The following is a 26,555-nucleotide window of genomic DNA, read 5'->3' on the forward strand; positions in this document are numbered from 1 at the left end:
TTAACGACGCTGCTTTAATTCAGTTTTTAAATACAACATTCATGAAGTAATTAAAGTAATGCCGAGTTGCCTAAAAAACCCCCACAGTCAACCAACAAACCCAACGCAATCAGCACTTCTGGCTGTGGCCCAAGATCTGATTTGCGCTCTCGGTTCCAAGAGCCTTATGCTAACATGTAGCCAGCCAGCAACGTACTTCTCTAAATATTAATTTTAATAGCAAGTCTTTTAATTCCCTGTTACATTTTCACATCCATGAAATATTCGAAATCACGTTCCTTCTTCCAAGTCTAGAAAAATGCATTTAAGTAGCCATTACACATCTCTTTAAATATATATATATATTAAAAAAAAAAAAAAAAAAAAGGACAATGTGTAATCTGTTTTCAAAAAACAAAACGACAGTGAGGATACAAATACAACTCTAACCCTCACGGCAACGGTTTGTAAGTGGTAAGGGAGAGCTGCCCAGCCAGAAAACATCACCCCGCTCACCGGGCAGGGGGACCCCCGCCTCCCCCTGCCCCTGCTCCGGCCGCAGCGGTCCGGGTTCTCAGCAGCCGCTTATGTCCCGTCGCAGCATCAGGAGCCACTCAGAGTCGCGCTGCCACAGGTTTCTGTACAGGTATCCTAGCGTCTAACAGGGGAGAAAGAAAAAAAGTACACACTTATCATCAAAATGCCGTAAATACCACTCCATTAAACTACTTTTTATGTTCCTCAGTCCTTCGGCTTCATATTTCAAATACAAAAGGGAGATTCCAAGCTGCAGTCAATGACACAAAGTATTGTAAAGAAAATATCAGTAGGATTGTTATATAGATAAATCTAAGGAACCAGTTATTAGGGAAAAACCACTACATCTAATGTATGTGCACTGTCCAAAGTAATTCGTAATTTGAGAAGCTCTTTTCAACTTAATTAGGGAACACTTACCAAACATGTCCAGGATTTTATTAACAGCCTCTTGATTTACATTGTAAGTGAATCCATTGGACCTACAGTTAAAAGAAAAACCCTTTTTTCTTCAATGAATATTTCTTGTTCCGGTCATTTCTACATAAATAATCAGAATTAAACATTTTCGTAACTACATCAAATTTTTCATCCTAACAGCATACATATCAATTTTAAGGACATGGCAGACTTCTAATCAGATTGTACTCAAGGATAGTTACAGTTTCTTTATCCTTCCTCTTGTTCACAAGTCCCCATGTCTCTCTCCCCCCTCAGTTTTTAATAGGGACAACTGCACGAAGAGAGTTTTTGTTTGTTTTCAGTCCTGTAATTTTCAAGACTCTTGCAAAACAGCACCAAATCTTCAGCTGATACCAAATTCTGTTGCACTTGATTGAAAGGGGAATATATTTACAGACATCTACACCTAGCACAGTGACATGGCAGGGGATGTTACAACAGTACTTTGAGCACTTTCCAAGAGCGCTACAAGCCTTAACTGATACATTTTCTTATGCCTCTGTTCAGGAAATAGCTCAGGGTCATCAGCTGCCAACTACGTTCTGTGAAACGCTCAAGACGATGAGGGGACTTGTTGTATCAGGGACTCCCATAGTTATACTTCTAAACACCGTTAAGAAGCACCACAACACAAATTCATTTGGTAACAGGAATGCATGTCACTGCATTTTTGTGTAACAATACCTGTTTTTTAATCTTAGGTCTATAAACTATGAACTGTATATAAAGACTTTAATGACTAAGCTTTCAGTTAAGTTGCTCTGTGATGTTAGTGCTGACCCCCCCCCCCCCCAAATTAGTAGTATCCTTGATTATTGCTTACATTGCCTGATGAGGCATACTGTAACACACAGAGTAACTCTTTTATTAAAAATAAGCAAGACTGTTCTCTTTGCTTACCAAAGCCTTGGGAGAAACTTTGAAAACCAAAAGGTAAAAAGGGAGTCAGAACAGCCTGCTAGCGAGTTAATGCATTTTGTTGTTGGGTCCCACAGGAGTCTTTTCACCGGGAAGGGTGTGTGGGGGTGGGGGTGGGGGTGTGTGGTGCACCTCTGCTTCTAAAACATGTACAGAAAGGAATTAGCTGGGTCTCCACCACGACTCAGGTAAATCAAATCAGCCTTCAGTTGACTGGTGCTCAGGCAGTTGAGATTCTACTGTTCTGCTTCATACTAATAGCTTAGTCATTAAGAATTGCCAGTAAGACCACACACGGACTTCTATACACCAAAAAGCCAGTGCTCTTACATTTTCTTCTTCTTTGCTGCACCTAGTTGCACAAGAGCTGCTAAGGCATTTTTCTGCATGTCAGAAGACAGCGCTTCGTAACACTGCGTATTCCCTACAGAGAAAGCAGAAACACAGTTGAAAGCTTTATCACTGTCCATTAACAGGCTACACTTGCAAAATCATATTTTATAACGGCTGTACACACCCTTCTCAAGAAGTTGAAAAACAAAGTTGCGTGCTCCAGGTATAAACTGCTTCTCGGTGAAGGCTTCTTTTGTTTCCTTTGAGAGGTATCTGAAAATTAGCTAACGATAAAAAAAAACAATTAGCACTTCTTTTCTTTTGATTGTCAGCTTGTTATGAATTTCAGACATGTCCTCATAAGTACTACTGTTAAACTTTGAAAAGGGCAGGAGAGGAACTCAAAAGGTATCCTTAAACAGAGCACCTGGAATTTTTATTACTGTTTAACAGGCATGAGAATCCTAAGTAAAATAAATAAATAAGATTCAGTATTACTATAATAGTTACCTTAGACATTAGTTTAACATTCCTGTTCTCACAATCAAAAACAGTGTAATTTTTTTAAAGCAATAGCTGTTTTACAGTTGGGAAAACCTGGGCAGATCAGTACAAGTTCAGCCCAAGTCACACACCCGATCATTAACAGATACCACTAGGTTCAAATGTCTACAGCACCACCAATCTTATGCTGACGTATCTCAGATTTTAGCCTGTGTTTTTGCATACTTTGCTTATTACGTTGCTTAATCTAAGTGTTCAGTCTTATTAAAAACTTGGAAAACCAAAACTATTTAAGGAGCTATACGGATGCCATTAATAATTCCCCAAAAAGCTATTAGATACGAGATGCAAACTCATTTCCATACTTGGCAGGACAGCCCACATAAAATGAACTAAGCAAGAGCTCCTCATAAGAAAAAGCAATGAACCTGATAGCAGCACACTCCCCATGAAGCTTATAAATCCATAACAGGCCATCACATTACAATTTAGTCAACTGGAAGAGTCTGAGCCAAAAGCTGAAATCAGGATCCTAGGGAGAGGGTGGTGGTTTAAGATATTAATTACTGCGATTTCTCAGCTCTTGCACTCCCCAGCCATAAAAACAGTCACTCTTTATACAGCAGAAGTATCACAGCTATCCTAGTTTCCCTGTAAAACACAGGAGGAAGAAAAAAAGGATAATTTTCTGAACAACAACATACCTGATAACCTTCCACAAAAGGTCTAAACATAGCTGACAAGAAAGATACTATACAACTTCCTTTGTCAGTAGGGTAGATTTCCTGTTGACTTGTTTGAATGGCATCACATTTTGCGAGTAGAAAACATCCTTCCTCAAAATCCTGGGAGAGAGAACCGTAACTGAAGTTCTGACATCTACAGTAAGTGCAGCTACCTTTCCCCACAAAATCAACAACAATAAAACCACAACAGGACACCACTTTTATTACTGAACTTGGTCCTCAAGAGACTCCAATCAACATTTTCCTATATACCAAAACCACCCTTATAAAAAGGCAGTGGGAACATGTTCTAAAACACAGCCATATCTCAATGCACAACACGCCTAGGAACAAAGAAAACAGCTTGTGGCTGGTATTGTAACAGCGAGCCTGAGCTCCCTCAGGATTTTGTCAGAATAGGGCCAGGTTGTCTGGTTTAGGGTTTTTTCTGTGGGTGTTCTTTATTTATTTGTAAAGTCAGGGTTTGCCTTTATCTCATGTCCACTGTTTGTGATAAACGATAACGTAGTTCACTGACCTGCCCTCTGCAAAAGAGGCAACACAATGGCCAAAAGTTACAAATTACGGAAATGTCAATGACAAAACCATTTTACTGCCAACATGGGCATAAAAAGGGAGGGGACACAGGACACACACACACACAAAGAACATGAGAGGGTGGGACACAGACATGGCAGACACATGGACAACTAGAGGGGTGGGCTGCTAAGAGATCCCTCAACATTACAGTGACTCCTTCATTTGACTCCAGTAAAGTCAGTCATAGCCAGTCACCTTCCTGTTCCCTGCTTGGTCCTGGTACTTAAGAAAAGCTGCAAAAGGCAACAGTTGCTAACAATGAAAACTAAACATAACAGTGCCCATCGGCCTTTAAAAAAAAGGCCAAATTCTCTTCTATATAAAAATCTGTAAGATTTTAATATAATTTGCAAGTCTTGATGAGTCTCAGGAAAATTATACTTCTCTCTTTTTTTAATGCAGGAAAGATCACAGGTATCACCATCAGATATTTGGCCTTAGTGTTGATAAAAGTCACGTTTAACCAGTTTTAAATCCAAATAAAAACTACACGTGGACTTACCAGTTTATATTGGGTGTAACGTTGAACCAGTTTTTTTACTAATAAACTTGTGCTCACCTGCATTTCAAGCTGGCTGGACTAGAGCCAGCTTTGACCCAGCAGGATGTGTACAAACTGACACGCCAAGTCCTACAGAGAGCAAAGTGCTGCCTGCAGTTTTCACAGCTTGCCTGGGTCCAGCTGTGTTAGAAGAGCACGCAGATGTACTGAGCCTTGCAAGAAGGCAGTATGCTGGAATAATACTGGCTTCATAGGAGTATGGTTGTATGGGGCGAGTGAAACGATGGGAAACTCTTTTCAAGCAAACAGGTTGCAACTAAAGCTTCTATAAGACTCTAAGAAGGACGCTTATGCTATCAGGAAAGTTCGCCCTTCAAAAACCTTCACAGGCTGCATCACCTCAACTCTGTAGAAGATTTTGGCTGCAGAAATGTAAATCAAGCCCTACTATAAGCACTCACCTCATAGTGCTCACAATGTACTTATTTGAATCTACACGAGATAAATGCCAGTAATAAAAAGCTAAAAAGGGCTCAACCATAAACCATCAAATATTAAAAATAAGCCTGTTAATGCACAGGGACATCGAAACCTTCAGAGTTCAGGGTATAAGAGGCACCTGAGCCATTGCACAAACGCTACAGAGCAGATACCACCATGCGGTGCAGTTGAGGAGCGGTGGGTAGAGGCGGGTGCAGAGGCGTGCGCTAACCGATGAGGCACTGGGTGTTGGCACAGTTCTCTGGTAGCCCTGCATCACAGACCACACACGTGGAGCTACACAAAACAACTGATCACAGCTACCCTAGAAGGGGTATAATCAACCAGAGGACAACAGGCACTTAAATGTAGAACTGCGTACTCTATTTGTCAAAGGTAACAAGGGCATACAATGGTTGATCATTAATTGGTATAACACCTATAGTTTAACCTTCCGAAAGAGCAGCAGTGCCCCTCTGCCGCACAGTCTGCAAAAGCTTTGAAGAAAAATTATCCAGGTGTACCCTCAATGAAAATTACTGTTTTGCTTCTGCACTGACAGAACATACCCACTCTGTGACCAAATTAAATTAAATCTACATTAACACTGTTTTCTTCACAGCCTAAGTTCTCTTTCATAACTGAAAGAGCAACAGGACAGTATTTACACTTCATTTAAAAGACTGCTTTATGTACATTTTTATATCTGTGCTAGGAGACTGGTAGCTTTATAAAAAAAAAAGCCAAACTTCTGCTACAGTTCATTTTAGTTGTTCAGAATTGAGCCATTTCTGGATTTTTATTTTTTTACTGGAATAGAGGGAGAAAAAAAAGGTTGCATACACAACCTTGTGGATTCAGACAATGTTTTGCAACTAACCAAATGATCCCCTGTTAAGTTCTCCCTCCCACTTACAGATCAAGTTGATATCACTGTGTTTATCGCAAAGCACTTGTTTGGCAAAGCCCTGATATCAGATGCTATTTTAGTTGGCTGTGTTACTGACTATCAGTATTTTTGTATAAAGCATGTTTTTACCTTCAATGAAATGCCAGGAAAGAAGATGAATTCATCAGAGAAAACATCTCTCAAGAAGCTGAAGCAGCTATAGACTTCCTCTGAAAAAAATATTGTAAAGTATTGTTGTATAAAAACATAATTTTAAACATGTAAGTGAAAAGCCATTTACTCCTTATTTTAAAGGGAGTACCCACTTCAGATAAAATCTGGAGTTGACGTTAAAAGCATACATACGTAATACAGCAGAAACCACTGCAACAGAACATCCAAGCACTCTAAGCACTTGATCCAACTGTTACCAAAAGGAAAGAGCAGGGAGTTGTAGCTTCTCAGAACATGCATTAAATACCACGTAATCAGATGCTGCACAAAACTAAGGTATTTATCCTGTGAAGTTTCTTTAAGAGCCAAGAATTGGAAAACATTGAAATACTTCAGAAATAGTAGTGGGAAGAGAAGAAAGACTGCAAACTGGCTGTACTGCATGCAAGTGTGAGCTGTGCTAGTCTGCTCAACTCCAACAAAGTCAGACACTGAGGAACTGGGATCAGCTCTTCTTAACCCTGCCCTCTCAACACAATATACCTGCTTTCAAAAGTATCAAAGGGTAAACAAACAAAAAAAGCAAGTAAAATACCCCCATCCCCTCCCAACACATCCACCTGATGTCATGGGACCTTATCCAGAGTATAACGGTCTCAGGTAGCTCCCACCAGCTGTCACAGGAACTTCATGCTCCTCTCACAGCTGACAGCACAAGGAGCAAAGCCAGCAGACTCAGGGCTACCCAAACATACCTTTTCTGAAGCTGCTTGTCATCTGCAAGGCAACTGCCACCAGAGATGGACGCACAAACACATTCAGCAGCTGGTTTCTGTAGGTGGCACACATTAGGATGGCCAGAGCACGCTTAAAGACGATTTCCCCTACGGCTCCATCTTCCACTCCTTTATCATTTAGGACCACGTGGCCATTGACAAGCCGAGCAATGTTTGAATGCAGGGTGAGGCCAGATATGACTGCTTTTTTGGCACACAGGTTATCTAGCAGGAGAAGGCAACACTCAGGAAGATGCAAAAGGGAACATAACGGTATTGAAACAGCCTAAAATGCACCAGAATTTCATGAAGTTTTATCACTGAAGACCAATTATTAAATCAAACATTGTTAGAGAAACGTTATAAAATAATCCACACCAGGAACTGGCAGCCTAGGCATACTATGAGATGGGGGAGAGGAAAAATACTTGACATTTCTCTAATGAAAGCACTTTAAATTCTTCCACTTGCTAACAATGAAAAATACTTCCTTTGTCTCTGGAACAAGTATTCTGAGCCTCCAAATAAAAGAGGATAGACACACTAATCGGTAAAGAAACAGAGACCATACTTCTGCTTAGGCATTTTTGACACTACAAGTTTTGAATCAGATGCACAAATCTTGGTAATGTTTTTCCTCAGTTCTCACATACAAGGAAGGCGTCACCCCAAATTAAGTTTAAAGAAATCCTAATGTAAGTATCATTAACATTATATGCCTGCTCAAAGAGAAACCAGACTGTACTTAAACCCAAACCTCTTCTAATTTCATAAGACAACCCTTTTAAAATGCCTAAAGCAAGGAAGTGTGCGGGTTTGGGTTTGTTGTGGGGTTTGGTTTTTTTTAACAGCAAAGTTCTCTGCAGGCAGGCGTGAGTTCCACAAACCTCTGGGCTTTGGTCAGGCTTTTTTGTCAGTGTGACACACCACAAACTTTATTCAGATAAAGAGCAGCATCTCAAGTCTTGAAAATACAGTCACCTTTTTAGAACACTTTACACTTTAAACACTATCAAAACATTCCCTGTGACAAATGTGAACTCTGGTAAGCAAGGAAAGAAGCAATAAAAACTTCTTATTGAACACTAAAATACACTTTACATGTTCACAACACCACAAGCGTATCAAATCCATATAGCCTCTGATAGAAAAAAACCATAATTTTGTATTCTTTCCCCTTAACATATATTTCACATAGAATCTCCTTGCATCTTCTTTGCTCCTTCAGCCTACTTTGTTCCAGTTCTGCTCAAGTTCCCAAGTTTCCTGATGCAGTAAAAAGCAGAAGCCTGAGCAAGTAATTTTGCAGTTCCTGTTTTTAAGATAAAATTTCTAACAGCCAAGCAAATGTTCTGCTTGTAACAACCAACCAGTATGACAAAGGCAGAAACAACCAGCTGTCTGGAGACAGAGGAATGGACAGGGTACGTGTAGTTGCTGACTTGGTGATGTTGCTAAGTTAGCCTTTAAAATGTATTTATTCTTTCAAATTGAATACCATTGAAAACAAAACAACAAACTCTTGTTTCTAGGCAACTGATGCCTAGAGCAGGGCCAGCACACTCCCAACAAAATCTGCTCAGTTGTTGTCATTGCTCTATTTCATCACCATGCTTATTTGCTATTCCCTGACTACATCTCAACTCTACTAAAGTGAAAGCTTCCTCACTGTTGCTAAGAAAATAAACAAAATAAATAAGCAAACCCAAATGTGGTTATGTTTTTCAGTTTACTGTACGGTAAGATTCTAAACAACGTTTAAATATTGCCATGAAATTCTTCCTTTTACCAGTTTGGCAGAAGCAGACCTTGTCTGCATTCACTGCAGTGCAGACCCCTGAAAGGAGAAGTGGTTTTCCAGAAATGACGGAGTTCTGTTATAACTATAGCCTGCTCCTATTTCTTTATTGCAGTAGTGAGAGGGAACCCTGATTATACACAACTACAAAAGCAAAGATCCATAGCTTAAGTCTACCTACAGTGAAAAGGTAAACATACTTGCATTACACATTATTTTTTCTTTGCTAGTTTTACTACTAATGTCCTAAGGCTCTGAAATTAGTTACCTGTGTCACCTTCGTTCACAGACAGAAGTTTAAAACAATTGTTCAGATAGTTTGGAAGGAGAATCAGCCTTTCATAAGCCAATATATACATATACATAACATATATAAAGAGTGTGTGTGTGTGTATGTAAATATATAAATAAAATGACCAAAGAAGCCTTCTACCCAAGTGTCATCAGTGTTTCTGGGGATAAAGCAGAATTTAAAAATAAATAGACAACTTAGTTTTGATTTTCTCTCACCCATTTGTTTCCACTAGTTCTTTGCCACAGTAACAACTTACACTATAGTCAGTATCAAGCAATAAATATAGCATTACAGCAAGTTAACTGCTGCATTCAGAAAGACAGACACTAGGCAAATCTCAGTGCTCTAATAGAAATACCTTATAATTTCCCCTTCATCCACACCTCAGGATATAACTAAAATATCTGTTCTGCTTCCACCTAACTGTTTTTCAAAGTATTATCTTCTACAGGCTAAGTCAGAACCTGTCAGGTTTTAGCATCATTTTTTAGCATATCCTAAAATCCATTTACAACTCCGAGAAAACATGCTGTAAAGTTGTCACCATACAGTGCTTCCACAGAAATATAATTTATCCTTCATAAACAACAGAAGGAATAGAAATAACACTTTCTCTGCATACCAGGCCATTCAACGAATCCTCCAAAAGTCTGAGTTAAGCCTTTAAGCCACTGGGTTTTTTCTATTAGAAGTTCAAAATCCATGGCTGGCAAATTCTGGAGCAGGACAGCAGCAACTAGCACCCATGGGCTCAAAACCATGTTTTCTATTTGCAGGAGCTCCATTTTATAAGCTACGTCACTGACAAATTCTTGGATATCCTCAGATGGCTTTTGGGGAAGATGCCTGAAAAGAACAATGCAATTCAAGGTCAAGCGCTCCAAAAACTGGAATATAAATCACACCCTTCCTTATTTCTTCCATATTGCTCCTGGATCTATAACTACTTTACAGCACCTAACATCTGGAGGGTGATTCTATGTCCTGTGTAGAACAGAAGTACAGAGCATAACATCAGTAGCTTCATGACACTATTTGAAACACATCTCTCTGTATTGATGCTGTGCACTTGCTATCTCGAAATAAAATTCAAAAGCATTGTGTTTTATATAACAAATTGCAAAAGCCACCCAATCCAGTCATAACTACAGGTCCCTGGCACATGATCACATAACACACTTTGCAGTAATAAAGCAAGAAGGGAGAGAAAGGCAGAACTTTTAAGTGGCAAAACCACCAAATTCTCAGAAAACAGAGCTTTGCCTGGCTCACGTATCACATTAAATTTTAAAATGGCATCTTCTCGTCACAGTGCAAAGCTATTCAAGTAACAACCTGTTTCAGAAACACCCAATCACAAGCACGATAAACCTCTGCTCAGACAAAACAGGTTCGGCGGTCTGAATAGTCAGATGGAGGGGAGGGGAGAGAAGTTGAAAACAAAGTACAAGAGAATATCTTCATTATTTTACATAGGTGAGGACTAAACAAATGCTTTTCCTAGGCATACACCACGGAAAGATGTGGTACCTGGGAACCAAATTGTATGGGCACCGACTGATTCTCCCAGATGCCAAGGTTCTAAGTGATACCGGCTGGCCAACGTAGATATGTATGGTACCAAAATTGTCACTGAGGATTCTTCTGGCTTTTAACAACCCCTATGAAAATGGGAAGAGTAAAACTCAAATTTTGGTGCCACAGGGTGTATATACATCCACCTATGTTCTGTTCTTAAGGAATTTACATACAGATGTAGATTCTTTGGGCTTTGGGACTCCCAGGAGTTCATATGCATAGAGAGATTCTTCTAATATCCTCTCATAACTGATGCTGATGGGAACAAGGTACGTGTCAAAGACTTCACGTTTAAAAAATGGTTCCATCACAATGCTGAGAAGACCTGCAAATTGAAAAAAAAAAGAAAAAAGTGAACCATTTGTCTTTTTTGAGGAAGGAAAAGCAACGGCAATTTAACTTTGAAAAAGATACCTTCAAATTTTAGAAACTGATTATAGGTGTGCACTGTGCCTGTTCTCTTGTCAATCAAGCAGAAGCACAAAACATTGCTCAAGCTTTAAAACAGAAGGCAAATGTAAGCAATGCATTTGGACAGCTTGTTTGTGCTTTTTGCAGCAGTGCTGCTCTGCACTCAAACAGCATCTTTCTTCTGCCCATTACTCCTACAGTTAGCTTACAGTATTTCTCTGCTGGTCAGGGGACACCTATTTTCTAGAAAGAAAAGGGCGAAGAGTTACGCAATTAAGTACACAACAGGGCAAAGGGAGAGAAAGCAGTAGAGTGCTAGAGACGTGTATTGCCATTCTTTGTATAGCCTTGGAATTCCAAGCATAGTGTTTTCCACTATTCTGACAGGCCTCACCAGTTTCCCACCACTTTAACATCCCTTCCTGTCTGAAGAACTTAGTTAGTGGCACATAGCCACTAACGAAAATATAAGAATCATAAAAAGTTCCAAGTGTTCAACAAACCTACCAAACTTTGGAGTCAGAGTCTTGGCAGTGCGGCTTCTAGTCCCTTCAAGAAAAAATTCAATTGGGGCATAGCCACTCTTCAAATGTAAAATAAAAAGAAAAGCTGGTCAGAAAAAAAACTTTTCTTCTTTACTGCCTGTAAATAGTTTCAAGTACTTAAAATGTAAGTAAAGGTTTTTTTAATGGAAGCCAGGCATATCTAACTTCAGTAATTTCTAAGCTCATATTCATCCATTGCATTTGACACACCATATAGTTAAATTAACAAAAATACTGTGTCTGTCATGAGATACAGGCACATGATCCAAAGCAAGTGATGAGCAGCAATTTGTTTAGTACCTACTGTTGAACTATAATAACAACAGAGTGCATGCATGCTCTTCACCGACAGTAATTCTGAGGTAGAATGCATTTAATCAGATCACAGTGAAGACTTTCAACCTCATAGCTATAATATCATGCATATTTCACATGAATCATTCCAACAAGTATTTCTTAAGCATACATTTTTAGAGTTCAATAGTTTATTTACCCTTAACATCGTTTTTACATATTCAGCAAACACTGCCCAGTAGAGTCTGTTCCCACCAAAGGAACGTCGCATAAAAAAGGCACCTGCCCTTCGTAGCAGCTCACCAACTATCTTCATTCCTAGGAAATCTGAAAATCAAACAAACACCAAAACCACACACACAAAACCTATTGATTAATATCAGCTGTCACAATCAATCACTTTCTATATATACACTGATCCAATTGCCAGAATAAAGATCTCTTCCAAGAATTCTGTTGTTACAAATACCTTTCTTTGCTCTCAGATTGTCTGCAAGACTTATGTGAATGTGAATGGCATATTATAATATGCTTGCTTTTTTTTTGGGTAAGCAGCATTCACTTAGAGCAATTTATTTTCATAATTTAGATGGCCAGATCTCAACCATAATAAATACTTAAGTTTTGAAGTAATTGTCTCTCTCACCTTCAGAAAAATCAGTTACCACTAAATATATCCTAGAAGACACAGAAATTAAATAGGATAATATAGTGTAACTGGTTAGTTATGATTCTGACTCATCACTTTGTACACCAAACTGGCTAGAAGTTTTTAGTTTTCTAGTTTTAAGCAGTGATGGTCAACACTTGTCAAAACCAGGAAACACTTAAATGTTAACAAATTTATTAGGGAAGCATTTAAAACAAGTCTACACATCAGCTGGCCATGTGCCGCTTCAACCTCCTTGCCACCTCAATCCATGAAACACTTGAGAACAGATATTTGATCGGTAAAATAAATTCACATTTCCAGCTAAAACAGTGACAATAACTGCCTTGAAGATGTCATATAATATGTCACACACACATATGTATGTGAGATAGATATCTATGTAAAAATATATGAAAAAAATAGATAAAAATAAACTGGCTACAGGACTATGGGCAGCCATAGTAGCTGTCAGAGCTTCCCATGTGCAGAGGTCCATCTTCTTCCCTTAATCTCCCACCACCCTCCCTCTCTCACTACAACATAGACTGTATCCCACCCTCCTGCCATGTCCTCAACAACCCAACCGGGACTGACTCCATGCTCAGCGCCCCTCCCCACCACACACTGCCACCCCACAAAATGGGACTGAAATGCATCCTTTCAAGCCCACACCACCTCACCAGCTCTGTGCCTCTAATCTGACCTGCTCCCAAGACCTGAGATAGAAACCAAATCCCAGCACCAGCCAGATTCCCGCTAATGCACCGTATGAGCATGTACTCTGGTGTTACTGGTAACTGTTTACCTTCCCTTAGCTAACCCCCACAGATCTATCTGCATCCTACTTGAAGCCAAGCGATAACTGACAAAGCAGAGGCACTTTCCATCTATATCAGAAAAGCGTCTCTCCACTCAGCACAGGTACCACTTGAGAGTGAGTTTGTAAACCGCATCTTGTGAACCTCTAACACAGTATGCAGTAAATACAACTACAACCATAGGGAACTGTGTTTTCTCCAGAGGAATTTAAAATACTACACATGTGCAGCAGTCTAATCAGGCTGCAAGCCCCTAATTCTGAAGAACTTTGACCCCAAAACACCTGAAAAAATGTTAATCACTAAAAAAATAATCCCTCTAAGATGAACTAATAGTATCTTAAGATACTGTTTTGAGGCCCAAAACACAAAAAGGGTCTAATCCAAAAGTCAGCAAAGGATTTCACTGATACCTATGGCAGCACGTGACCAGATTCTGAACAATATGCGACAGGTAAGCAGCTGCAACACCTTGATCAAGGCAGCTATGAGACATCAACTTCTGATTACACCAGAATCTAACCCGCAGCACCCAGAGGCAAGATAGCACTAACTCAAAGACCGGCAGAATCTTGTCTTCCCTAGCAAGCACATTCTCCCAGCTTCTGCTAATTTTCTGCTGGTCTTCCTAACCTCTGTAAAAGCAGACTACAGGAGAGCAGCAGGCTCCCAGACCTTAGCTAGCTTGCCTATGCACATTACAGTGCTGCACCAGACCTAAGGTTGCTGTCTGCCTGCTTGGAAGACCTGGTTGATACCCAAGACTTCCAAGATGAGGTTTCTCAGTTAAGTGCTGCCAGAGTCCAGATTTTCAAAAAGCACATTAACTCAGAAGACATTTACTGTTAAAGTCTTCAGGAATTGATCTCCACAAATATACTGGCTTAATCTGCTTTAGAATTAAGTATGTCCAAAATTGTGACCTCTGATGTGAAATTTCCTTTCCCAGCCAGTTCTGCTCTCAGCACTCCACGTAACAGAGTTCTGCCAATGCTTCAAGGGAATCAGCTGCATCAGCAACAAGCGCAAGGGTCATATCTGGTTATTATGACAACACTTGAAACCATATATCACAAAAGATTCTCCATACACAGTACATCTTGTGCAAGTTTTTGCCTGTTCCCAGGCCAAAAAAGCAATATAGAAGTCTTTTTCACAACATCTATCTTTGCCCCAGCCTTGGATCTATAGACGGGGTATTACTGGGTGAACTTGCTATGAAAAAAATAATCTTTGATTGGACTCGGCACCAATGAGAAGCTTTCAGACACTGTTAAGTGTCTCACCCAAGGAGGTTTGAACAAGACATATTTGGAACAGAAGTTAAACACAACTACTTATAGTAGCAGCTACCAGACCCCTTGCTACTGATTCTCTGAATCCTGAAAACATCATCAAAAGAACATACTTGCCTATTCCTGCAGCAATGACAGGCAAAGCCAAGTCATACGTGTATAGCAAGTAAGACAGCATCAAAAAGTCTACGTAGCTTCGGTGACTGGGCAGCAGTACAACGGGATGCTCCTGAATGGCGTGTTGTAACTAAAAAAAACCAGCACAAACAATACTGTTCCAACATTTATTGACTGTTGAAATTTGCAAATACAGACCTTCACAGGCTTTAAGGCAAACAGAAGCTGATTTGTTTGAGGGTGGTTTCTCTGTCCACATGCTCTATACCTTTTTCAGCACAGAACCATAGGAAACTTGGAGCAGTAGTTTTCAGACTAGCAACCTGTGGTTCACAAGCATTACAAGATTCAAAAGCCAGAGCCACCTCACTACTTGATAGTCTAATTCAAATCCCTTCTGATAGGGATGGGAAACCCAATAAGGGCTGTCAGGGCTGACATTGCTGTCTTCCAGGAGAAGCATTACACCCTCCAGAACAATGAATGAATGCAATGAAACAGGGGGCCAGCAGCTCTCTGGAAGACTGAGGCAAACTTAAAGCATCTCCTGCCTCAGAGGCACACAGTGTTTCACCACCCTTAGCCGTACGAAGGTTTTTGCAGAACAGCCAACCCACTCAGCCAAATAAAATGAAGTTTTCAACCCCAATTCAGCTAAATGCATTACTAAATTTAAAATAGCAGATAGAAAAAACTCTTTTCACTGACACAAGGCATTCCTTACCACACAAAGTGCTTGGAAAATGTAAAAGAAGTCCTGCTGACTGTTTGCCTCTCAAATACTTATGTATCATCTGCCTTTCCCCCTATCCATTTACTAAGAAATGCAGTAATAAACACAAATGCAGTCTTTTTTTTCCAAAGGCTATTTTTCATATTTGTTACTTGGTGCAAAGATTAGAGTCTTTGTTCAAGTGACTGGTATGAAAATATAACTTCCTCCCTCAGTACTCACTCTCTGCATTCCTTCTTCATTCACACAAACTCTCTGGAAAAGCTGTTTAAATATTTTGCTCAGAGTAAAGGCAAAAAATCTGACAGCTCCTAATTGCATGCTGTGGCCCATCTCATCCAGGATTTCCATGGCTTCTTCTTGAATAATATCAGGCGATTCTCCCATCTCTTTTGCTAACTGATGAGAAACAAAAACAAAATAGCAGTGAGATGTTTCCTTCTCCTTGCTCATGCACGCTGTTTTATGTGCCACAACAATTATGGCAGAACTACTGCAGTAGTCAGCAAGATTTTATTTTGTGATAGGCATGCATCTAATCATACAGAATCCGTTCAGCGTCAGCCAACAAGAGAAAGCCAAGTTAAAGCTGTTCAAAAAGCAAGAACGAGCTTAGATCTCAATGGTGGGGGGCAGGGTGCGCAACAACTTCCTCCCCCACCCCAAACACACCAACTGAATGTTTTAGCCTGTAGCATCTTCATGGGAGACCTAAGTTCAAAGAACACTTCCTATATTATCAGTCTGAAGACGGCTGTATGCTACTTTCTTTGACTAATAAAATTAAACCTATGTTTGCAGAGATATTCACAATGTAAAACTTTCAAGTGCATTTGGGTTAGATTTTTAAGACTTGGCTGAAGAACCTCAGCCCTATCACCATTCAGTTTCTTTGTAATGTATTACTTTGGCAATGGTCAGTTGAAATGCATACAAAGCACTGTCTCTACAAACTTTGCATATCAGTTATCCTTTTTCTGTTGCTATGCTTACTCCCTTTTGAAGTTTCTTAAAACAGATTTAAATAATGGTTGCCCCTCCTATTTGATACTTTGATTCTAGAAATATTTAATGGGCAAGTTAGTCTTTTACTGTTACGGAGTGAGGAACATGCCTTTAACTGAACATGGAGGAAAGAGAATGGCAGAAGAAAAAGCCTCCAAAAAAGCATGGCTGTTTAAACACCAGCACTGCTTACCTATTATTTCTATTTTGTGACATACGAGAAAATCCATCTCCTCCAATCTACCTCCATATACCACCTTACTATCATATCTACTGGTTCAATCGTGTTTTAATAAATGCATTACCCTTCATCCTGTGTATTTCCACATGTAGCTATAACTGATTATTTTAACCATTTTAAATGGGAAAGAGATACTGTTCTCATTCACCAATAAAAGGCTTACCACACAGCTGATCCTGCGTGAATTAAGTGCACACCCACTACAGAACTAAACACTTACACCCCAAAATCAGGTATCAAAAACTCAGACTAGTCATATAGAGCAAGCTAAACCAAATGCACTTAATTTCACATACTGAACATTAGTAACCTCAGCAACTTGTAACAAGAACAAATTCTATTACGCCTGTGTAACCCCTGCCCAGACAGGAGGCCCACTGATCATAGACTGTTGGGCATATTGCCAAAGGCAGTCTCAGTTAGATACTTCCAGTAATCTCTAGTGCAAAGCTGATAACTAGTTTGGAATGGCAGGTCTGCTAACCACCCTCAACCACTTGACACTAGCCAGGAAAACAATTTTCCATCAAAAAAGCAGCACTTCAGAAGAAAACATCAAAAAAATGTCCTATCAAATCCTTTGTAAAATATTTTCTTTCAATAAATGTTTTAATGTTTCTAAAGTTGAAAGATTCTTTTTTTTATTATTTTATTTCATACTACTTGGCAATTCATGATGGCTATATACTTTGTAGAACATGGTGTAGTCTGTCACTTTGTAACAGGTTTTGATGTATCATAGGTAACACTGACCATTTACAAAAACAACAGAAAAATTTTAGGGTAGCCACTCACTCAGGACTAACCAAACCATCATATATACTTCTATTGGCCTGGAATTACTTTCCATCAATACTGAAAATAGTTACTCTGCTAACTAACACACACTTTTTATTTCAGCCATTTCAACACAATGTAAAATATCAGCCAGTTTGACTATAAAATATTTTATTCATTACAAAGTAGCAGCTGCCCTTCATCTCAAAACAAAAATAGTTACGTCTCAGACAGTGTTTCTAATTCAAAGAATTCTCTGTGAAATTTAACCCTCATTTTAGGGAAAGTAGCATTTATGACAGATTCATCAATATACCACTTGCCTATTAAATCCCTACAAGGCATCCTCAAGGTACAAAAATGTCTATTAAGAAGAAGAGTGTTTATGACTTTCACAGTGTTGTTCTGTGGCAAGGACAGTGGAGGAGGGGGCAGGGGGAAAGCCAAGCACATTAGATAGGTTAGGTGGTGAAGTGTTGTATATACAAACTCAAAACACTATTTCATCAGTGAGCTATCCAACAGCTTTAGTGGCAAGTCCACGGTAAACTGATATTTGTTTTTCCTGCCAACAGAGTACAGCTCTTCAGCTACTGATTATTTGGACCATCCTTCCAACTACAGCTATCATGTTTGACAAGGTCAGCAATAATCTTTTTTTCCCCTGCTGCCACAGAAATCTTGGCTGTGCTCAATTTATCTCGTCTTACAGCTCAGTGTCCAGACTCACCTGCTTGATAACATATTGAACTTGCTCTGACTGGAGAACAGCACTTTTGATAGCATTTGGCTTGCAAGGTGAAAGTCCCTTGTAGATCACAGGAGTATAGCATTTCATCGCATATCTCAAGTCACTGGACAATCGTCTTTCCTCCAAGATATCTTCAAACTCATCTCTTTTCTTTGATGTGAGCTCTTTCTGCTAGGAACATACAAATATAGAATGAGACACTGTCTCGAGCCATTCAGTGGTCTGCTTGGCTGCAGTACCAAGGTAATGGCATGCAACATTTTCGCAGTGTTTGGGGTTTCTTTTTAGCTTTCTATAGAGCCTGCATTCCACACTCTCAGTGCATGAACAATTACCTGCTTGGAACAACACTGCAGAAACTAAAAAGAAGAGAGAAAAAAAAAAAAAGCCAACACAAACCCCCAACCCTTCCCAACCTCAAAGATCCCCAAATCACCCTATGCCACATGTTACTTAATTCTGCCCAACAGGAAGAAGTTAAGAGAACACCTGGGCTTTGAAAGTTAAAGTGCCTTGCCTCCAGCCTCTCCATGATTAATAGGTATTAACTAAAACACCTTTGGTTCCAACTCTCACAGCTGCATGAAGACAATGCCATGAATGATATTAGAAAAACACAATCATGAACACAAAAAAATAATCCCTGCTACTTTTAGCTGCATCAAGGACATTAGTGATCTGTGTTGGCCTGCCCCAAGCTTGCACGTAAGATACATAAAACACAATCAGGCAGGAACAAACCAAAAGAACCATTATCAGCCACATGAAGATCAAAACGCAATATGGTGCACACATAGGTAAAAAGAGAACACAGCCTCTAAGCAACCAACACCACTGCTAAGCAGGAAAGCAAACAGTACGTGAAGAATTAATTGTGGATCCACCCCACTGCAGAAATCTCGATGACAAAACTCCTCTTGAGCCAGTAGGCATCCCCTGCGCTGGAGAGAGATGTCTCCTATTATCTCCTATAACACCACAGTTCGTATGAATGACGCCTCAGTCTTTCCATAACTGAAACTGTATTTCTCTGAACTTCAAAACATCAGCAATAGCCACCAGACAAGGAAGGCAACTGCAGCAAGCCTCTGTGAAACATAAATATAGACGTATTGGTTGTGATCAAGTATATTTATTAGAAGAAGATGCTAAAAATAAAAATGCTTATGTCTTCCCCTACAGCACCACCTGAAGGGTAGCACAGGCACCCCTTTCATTCATTCTGCCTCCTCTCCCTATACACAACCTGTGCAGAACCAACCTGATAATGAAGGATAAAGCATGTTGTTTCATCAGCTCTTACAACGACCTTTTCTGATGTTGAGAGGAAAGCCTGGCCAGCAAACACATGGAGGAACACCAGGAACAGACAAGCAAAATGCCCAGCAATGGCAGCTGGGTTTTCAACCTTTGGAGAGGGAGTCAGGTTTCACTGCCAGCTGACCGTAGCCACATCAGCAACACCATCAAAGCAGCTGACATTTTAAAGTAGAGAGCAAACATTTAGTTCCTGTTCATTCATCAAGACACTTTGGCAAAACAAAACAAAAAAAAAAATCCCACAAATTGGGAATACCTCCACTTAAGAAGCACAACAAATCCTTCAAAGTCTCAATTGTATCAAAAGGCATTTTCATTTTATCAGGGAACACAAATCCTACTGTAATGTTTGACCTTCTCATATTTCCCCCCCACAGTAGAGTCAAATTTGGATACCATCCTTCTACTATGGTACCATTTGGGAAAACATCCAAATTTTCTTTCCATTACTGTACTTCAGAGAATTGTCCCACAGTTAACTGCAGAATGAACTCTCCAGGCACATTTAAAACAATCCTATACAAGGTATTAAACCCAGGCCTGTATTCATTTAAAACTTTTAGGGTTTTTTCCCCTGCAAGATTTAGCATTACAGTTTTCAATCTTTATTCCACAGCTTTCAGCTAGCTGGTGTTTTGCAAGAGATTGTTAAGACTGAAAATAGTTTGTATTAGCCATCTGTTGACACTGACACCTTCTATCAACCCCCATGATTAAAAATAAAACAGAAAATAAAATCCCTTATGCTCTGTAAGCGTGAAAAAAGATAGCTCAGAACAGAATCAGAAAAATTAGGTGGCTCTATATATACACCTGCTTAGATCAGTATGTGACAAGTCATTGCTCAAAGAATCTAAGCAACATTTAGGTCAACTACCAAAGTTTAAATCCTGCGATGTGCAACTACACAAAACCCAGACAAAGAAACCCAGCACTCAGCTCGGGTATCATCAGCCACATCAGCAGTCACCGCGCTGCTACAGCTGTTCCCCAACACGGCTCTGGTGAGTGCTTTTGCAAAGGTCATGTCCCATTGAAAAGTCACCTCTCTGCTACTTTTTTGACCCTTCCAGATTTGATGTGCAACTGATTGCTCTCCATGGCAATTGTTATTTTCATACCCTGTCCATGAGTAGTGCTGAGGGAGCCAAAACACACACTTTACCAACCGCTAAAGAAGAACGGTGCTTTTACACATGACAGCCGAGCTGCTGGTCCAGCTTCAGTTGCCAACTGGTAGAGAGCACACAGAGTATGTGCTGTTGGTGACCTTGGCATCAGAAAATTCAGCTACACGCACTGTTCCTGCAACCCTGGTGAAGCACAACAGCAACACAGCAGGAGCCTGGAACACACCTGCCACCGTACAACCTTCGGCGGCAATAAAACAATGGGTGCTCACGATCATCGTGCTTGGGATAGCAGCGTACAGCCAAGGAGGCACAGGGGATAAGTTTGGGAACCTCTGGCAAAACCAGCTGTTTCCCTCCTCCCCCAGTCCCCCCTCCAAATGCAAGCAGAGAGGGGGGTTTAGCACCCACACCCAAATCTCCTGGTCTGGGGCTGGCATAGGAGCTGCAGAGGGAAAACAAGGTCACTGGTGTCAACGCAGGAGAACCCGCTTCAGCCCCTCCACCGCCGCCACCATCTGCCAGGCCGGCCACCGGCCAGCACCTCCCTGAAGGTGGGCCCCACCGCTCTGGTCGGTGCTTCACGGCGCTCGGGGCGGGGGGAGAAGCGGCGCTCGGGATCGGGAGCTGTGACTGTCGCGACACGACAGGTGCTGGGGAAGCAGCTGAGGGGACGCGGGCTCGGGGTGCGCAGCGGCGGGGGAGGTGAAGTCGTGAGGGGGGAACGTGCGGTCCCGCCCGGCCGCCACCTGCCCCCGCAAGGCCCGGGACAGGCCTCGGCGCCCCCCGCAGCCCCCGCGCCGGGGTCGGGCCGGGCAGGCTGCGGGCCACACACCCACACCCACCACAAGCCTCGGAACTCCCTGCGGAGCGCGGCCGCCGCGGCCCCCGGGCCCCAGACCGGCGAGGAAGGTCGCGCCTGGCGCCGTCACTCCGCTTCAGAGCGAACGGCACCGCCAGGGCGCGGGGGCGAGGCGGGCAGCCCCCCTCCCCCCGGCCCCGCTGCCTACCGAGTACATGGGCGCCCCTCGCCGCGCCCGCCCGGGCGCCGCCGCCGCCGCCATGGTCCTGCGAGCTGCGCCGCGCCGCCCCGCGCCCCGCTCCCCCGCCCTACCCCGTCGCGGCGGCCTCCCGCCCGCAGCCGCCTCCCGTAGCGCCCATGGCCCCGCGCCGCCCCGGCTCGGCTGCCCGGCGCGCTGCGGCAGGCGCGGCGGAGGGCGGGGGGACCGCGCGATGGGCGGCGCCATCTTGGGGGCGACGGGAGCCGCCCGGGACCAAACGTCCTTCCGCCCGGCGCCCCGCGGCAGCCATGGGGTCGCGGGAGCCGTGCCGCCGGCTGGAGGCGGTGCTCAGCGCCATCTACGACCTGGGTGGGTGAGCGGGGCCGCGCCGCGGGCTGCCGGCGGGGAGAGGCCTGCGCCGAAGCCGGCGGCGCCGCGGCTTTCCCTGGGGGGCCGGGGCAGGGGGGGGGCTGGGCGCGCTCACTCTGAAGCGGAGCGATGGCGGCCGCGCGCAGCTGACCCGCGCCGTGTGTTGCGGCCCGCAGGTGAGGAGCCCAGCGCTCGGAGCGCCGCGGCGGACACCGAGGCCGGCGCGGCGGCGGAGCGGATCCCGGGCCCGGAGCCGGCGGCGGGTGGGCGGCGCGGAGCCCGCGACTTTTTCGGGGAGCTGCGAGCCGAGCTGGGCGCCGCCGCCGCCGTCCCGCCGCCCTCCGCCGCCGTCCCGCCGCCCGCCGCCGTCCCGCCGCCCTCCGCCGCGCCGCCCGCCGTGGAGGTCGTGGTGTTCCGCGGGAGGAAGAGGAAGGGGCGGCCCAGCCCCGCGGCAGCACCCAGCGGCGGTGCCCAGGTAGGGCCGGGGGCGGATGGGCGGCCGGGCGGTCCCCTCCGCCGCTCCCGCGGGCCGGGTGCCGCTGTCCCGTAACGGGGCGGGCGGCCCGGGCGGCACCAGCCGCTGAGCACACGGCGCTGTACGGCGCAGGGTTTATTTTAAAGCCACATCGGCGACTTGAGGTGGAGCCGGCACTGGCCTGGGATGCCCCTCTCCGGTGCTTGTTAAACCAAACCAACCCCTCTGCATGTTTGGGACTTTTTTTTTTTTTGCTGTCTCCCCAGTCTGCCACCGTAAATTGCGAGATACCTTCCATAGTTCCCTCTCCCGTACATAGTTTCTTCCCTCTTGTTAGTACAGCTGCCTGGAAATCCAGGATCTTTCGGGGATCTGTGCCCAGGTCGATGGCATCCAGCCCTGCTGATTCCCAACAGGGCTACAGGTAGGGGCAGGCTGAACCAGGGCGGGCAGGGGGTGAAGATTTATTATTTTTTTCCCCCCCTATCTCAGAAGATGTCTGGATAAGTATCCTGTATTTGAAATAGGTGTATCCCAACAAAATAAACTGACCTGCGGATAGGACAACCAATATGGCAAGAAGTGAATGAAACGGGAAGCAAAGCCTCTCGGCTCCTTCTGTGCTTAAGCGTTGGGAGCGCTGCTCTGTGCCTGTCAGTAGGTGCGGGTGCGAGGTGCCCGTGCTTTCTCCTCTTCTCTGGCATCACAGCAATGCTTGGCTGTTGACAAGCAACAGGCGTCTTGGAGGATTGGTGTTGGGGGGGGGGTGTGTGTGTGACATCATTAGATCTCAGAACTCTGGTTTGGTTTGTTGGTGCTGAATGCCCTTGTGCTACCAAAAACCGAAGCCGAGTTGCTTCGACAGAGAGGCCTGGATAGGCTTGGCTGGAAGCCTTCCACACTGAGCAGAGGGTACCTTGCGGGTTGATTAGTCTCCAGATTTTATAGCTTCTCTGCTTCTTTTCTTCGAGTCATGTTCATGGCTGTAACATCAGAAGCCCAATCCTAAAATAAGCTCCGATGAGCCAACACAATGGCAGTCTTGAATTCAGGGAGACTTACTGGTATCTGGGGTTTGACTGCTTAGAACTGGGAAGTTCAAGAGTCTAACCAAGCAGTTAGTTGAAACCATAAACTTCTGTGCTTTTTCCAGCATGTTTTCCTCTAAAAATTGCCCTAGATATCTATTTTCTTATGCTTTTTACAACTTAAATTTTTCAGCCTGAAAAGACTGGTGTTAGGCTTGTTAGTAAAATGCTCTGAAAACGACCAGGTTTGTTTGTGGTTGAAATGGACAGTTTTGTGTAGAAGCTTTTGCAGAGTTGCGAGAGGTTTGGGTCTAGCTCTGGCAGATGCAGAGGGAAGCCCTGGTGTGACCCTGGGACCTGATCCTGTGAATCCATGTGACTTAATGGCCTGGAGAGTGAAAAGGAAATGTATTAAAAGCATTCAGGTTCAGTTTTAACATATAGGTAGTACTCCTGCTTCCTTAGAGGGGATAGTGCCCTTGAAAGCAAACAGGGGAAGACAAACAAATGCTCTTGAACAGACTGCAGTTTCCCTGCCTGTGCTGCCTGCCTGCATCAGCACGCTTGCAGGCAGAGCATCCGCTCAGAGAGGAGGTTCAGCATGTCCTGCCTGAAATCAGGAGTTGGACACAATCTAAAATAACCCTGGGGGATGCATTACTGCTCTGAAGTGTCTCACTCCCATATCGAGCAGGTGTGGAGCCCTCCCTGGAGATTTTGTACTGCTTTTTCTTCCTGGGATATGGTCTGTCCCTCCTGGAGAGTTCCTCTGTAAACTGAGAACGGCTGATGGAAGGTCTCTGTGTAAATCGTAGTGTAGAAAAGATGCAGTTTTCACTAATCTCATTTTGAGCAAGTGTTTTCTTTAAACAGCATTGTGGGGTCTGCTGTTTGCTAACAGTGTATCTTTTGGAGCTTTTTCTCTTGCATTAGTTAAAGCTGGATATGCCTGTCCATGCAGTTGCAAATTAAGATTGTTCTGTGTTGCTACCAGCTATCAGTACATGCCCAATTACCACTGTGCTCTCTGTCTCAAACAAAATGACTTAAAAGTTCATGTCCTATCCTGCATTAACAGTTTGGTATGGATTTGGAAACAGAAATACATGTGATGCATAGTTCACATGTGGCAGTTTTTGTCTTATAAAATGTAATTTATACTCGAAAGTATAGGAACTAATTGCATCTATTAATATCTTTCTGAATTATGAAACTCTGTTTAAGTGTTAGCAGATCATCCAAGCAAGAAAATGCAGGACAAAGCTATATGCACTGTGCTATAAAGGTACCCTCTAAATTGTACAAGGTTGTTCCAGTAAGACCCAGTAATACCTACATACTAAAAGTGCCGTTGAGACTGTCTCCTTTAATAAATCCAGGTAATAAAGCTAGAGAAAGATATTGCTGGAAAGCTCTAAAGTATACTCTTCCCTACAACTCATTTTACATTTCGCTGCTTTCCAAAAAACTATCACAATTAGCATTTGAACTGGTGCTACTTGTTATATTAATTCAAAATGTTTTGTTTATAGACCAAAATAGTGGATGAAGAGAAAAATGCGAACGAACAAGAATTCAACTTTGAAAAAGTAAGTCAGCAGGACCTATCTAATCTCACTGTTTTAGTGTGCAGGTATGTGTATTTATATCCTTGGGGAAGCTATGGTGGGACTGGTGGGAAACGTTTCCAGGAAGGGTTGTCTCTTGTAGGTGAGATTTTCCTGCTAGGTAATTTTGGCTGCATGCCACGCTGCAGGAGGAGCATGCTGGCTGTTGTCCAGTGCGCTGTGTGGAGAGGTGTGTTAGAACTCTGTGGCCTTTCGTTCTGATCTTTCAATGGCAATTTGAGGAGGATCGCCATATGTTAGCTATGTAAAGCTATGTGAGTACTCATAATAACAGCATAGCTCTTTCAACCCCGTGGTGTTAATCTTAGATTTCTGATCCTGTGTGGGAGGGAAGAAAAGTGTATTGGCATCTATTTTTGAAACAGCAGATGACTTTTTTCCGTTTGTCTTTTTATTCTCATCTGTTCTTATATGACCATAACTAGCATTGGCCTTCTTAGATACCAATTCATTTACAGATCTGTGCACGTTGTTTTATATGCTTGGCCTCTGCTCAGGGGTGAGCTGTGATCCAGTGAAATCTCTCACTGGAGATCCTGCGTGGAGCTCTGTACTGCTGAGAACAGTGGGAATTTAACTACTGACTTTGAAAAGATTATGAATTCACCATGGGTTTTGCCAGAGTGTTCTGTATGTATGTGTGTAGTTAAACCACTTCACCATCTACCCATCTGTTTTTCTCACTGGTTAAGTGCTCTGCAGCCAAGGAACAAGGACGCTCTGTAAACACTGGGTGCTGTGGGTAGCACATTTCATTGTTCTTTGTGCAGCATATGATTCATTTTTATATGGAGAAGATATGTTCCATTCTATTCCTTGTGTGAAATGAAGAAAATTAAAAATTGTCTCCCTGACATTCTTTACCATACAGAGATTAGATGGAGAGTGGTTAACTGTCCTGTAGTATAGCTCCAAACTCAGTTTTATTTTATAGCATGCTGATTTTAGCTATTTGCCAGGGTTTCTTTGGAGTATGACTTTGTTGTGGTCTGTCAAGTGTTATTTTACAACAGGGAGGACAAATAGTGAAATGCTTGCAATTTTCTGTAATGTTCTAGGCTCGTCTGGAAGTGCACAAGTTTGGAATCACTGGCTACAAGAAGCAGGAACAACGTGTATGGGAACAGGAGCGTGCTATCATGCTGGGAGCCAAGGTAATTGTTGCTTGGTTTGTGCTGAGTGGTCACTTGTGGCAATTGAGGCATGGACTTTGCAAGGATGGTGAAGCAAAGACCTTTATCGTTAGTTACAGCTTTTATAAGTTTATGCTCTGTACACGCGCCGCTAAAAGTTTTATTCTTGGTCAGACTCTACTGTCCACGCACCCAGCCGCTGTTCACAATAGGCTATTCTCTGCTGTTCACGCTGTCACCTTGTCTTCTAGAGGTGAGATCACATTCCTCCTCTGTTCCTGT

The 26,555-nt window shown here is 42.9% G+C and overlaps 2 protein-coding genes across 3 annotated transcripts in view; one reads left to right on the forward strand and one right to left on the reverse strand.

The window, feature by feature from the left end:
* GNPAT (glyceronephosphate O-acyltransferase) lies at positions 1–21,896 on the reverse strand. 2 transcript variants are annotated; one of them, XM_055713987.1, is made up of 16 exons: positions 21,650–21,896; positions 18,169–18,357; positions 15,638–15,814; positions 14,683–14,812; positions 12,000–12,127; positions 11,469–11,544; positions 10,724–10,875; positions 10,503–10,633; positions 9,595–9,818; positions 6,859–7,104; positions 6,080–6,159; positions 3,438–3,578; positions 2,414–2,513; positions 2,227–2,320; positions 937–998; positions 1–637 (listed from the first exon to the last, which is right to left on the reverse strand). In XM_055713987.1, the coding sequence occupies exons 1-16, from the start codon at positions 21,884–21,886 to the stop codon at positions 594–596; spliced, it is 2,211 nt and encodes a 736-aa protein (XP_055569962.1). In that variant the 5' UTR covers positions 21,887–21,896; the 3' UTR covers positions 1–593. The 2 variants fall into 2 exon arrangements, with proteins under 2 accessions (XP_055569962.1, XP_055569960.1); XM_055713985.1 differs by having other exon boundaries at positions 18,169–18,360.
* C6H1orf131 (chromosome 6 C1orf131 homolog) overlaps positions 21,882–26,555 on the forward strand; it is a 12,688-nt gene continuing 8,014 nt past the window's right edge. The window contains exons 1-5 of the mRNA XM_055713988.1: positions 21,882–22,009; positions 22,186–22,329; positions 22,369–22,484; positions 25,045–25,101; positions 26,199–26,294. Coding sequence (XP_055569963.1) covers positions 21,949–22,009; positions 22,186–22,329; positions 22,369–22,484; positions 25,045–25,101; positions 26,199–26,294 — 474 coding nt within the window. The 5' untranslated portion in view covers positions 21,882–21,948. The remainder of the gene's footprint in view (positions 22,010–22,185; positions 22,330–22,368; positions 22,485–25,044; positions 25,102–26,198; positions 26,295–26,555) is intronic.

This window comes from Falco cherrug, chromosome 6 (genome assembly GCF_023634085.1).
Source record: "Falco cherrug isolate bFalChe1 chromosome 6, bFalChe1.pri, whole genome shotgun sequence".
NCBI lineage: Eukaryota > Metazoa > Chordata > Aves > Falconiformes > Falconidae > Falco > Falco cherrug.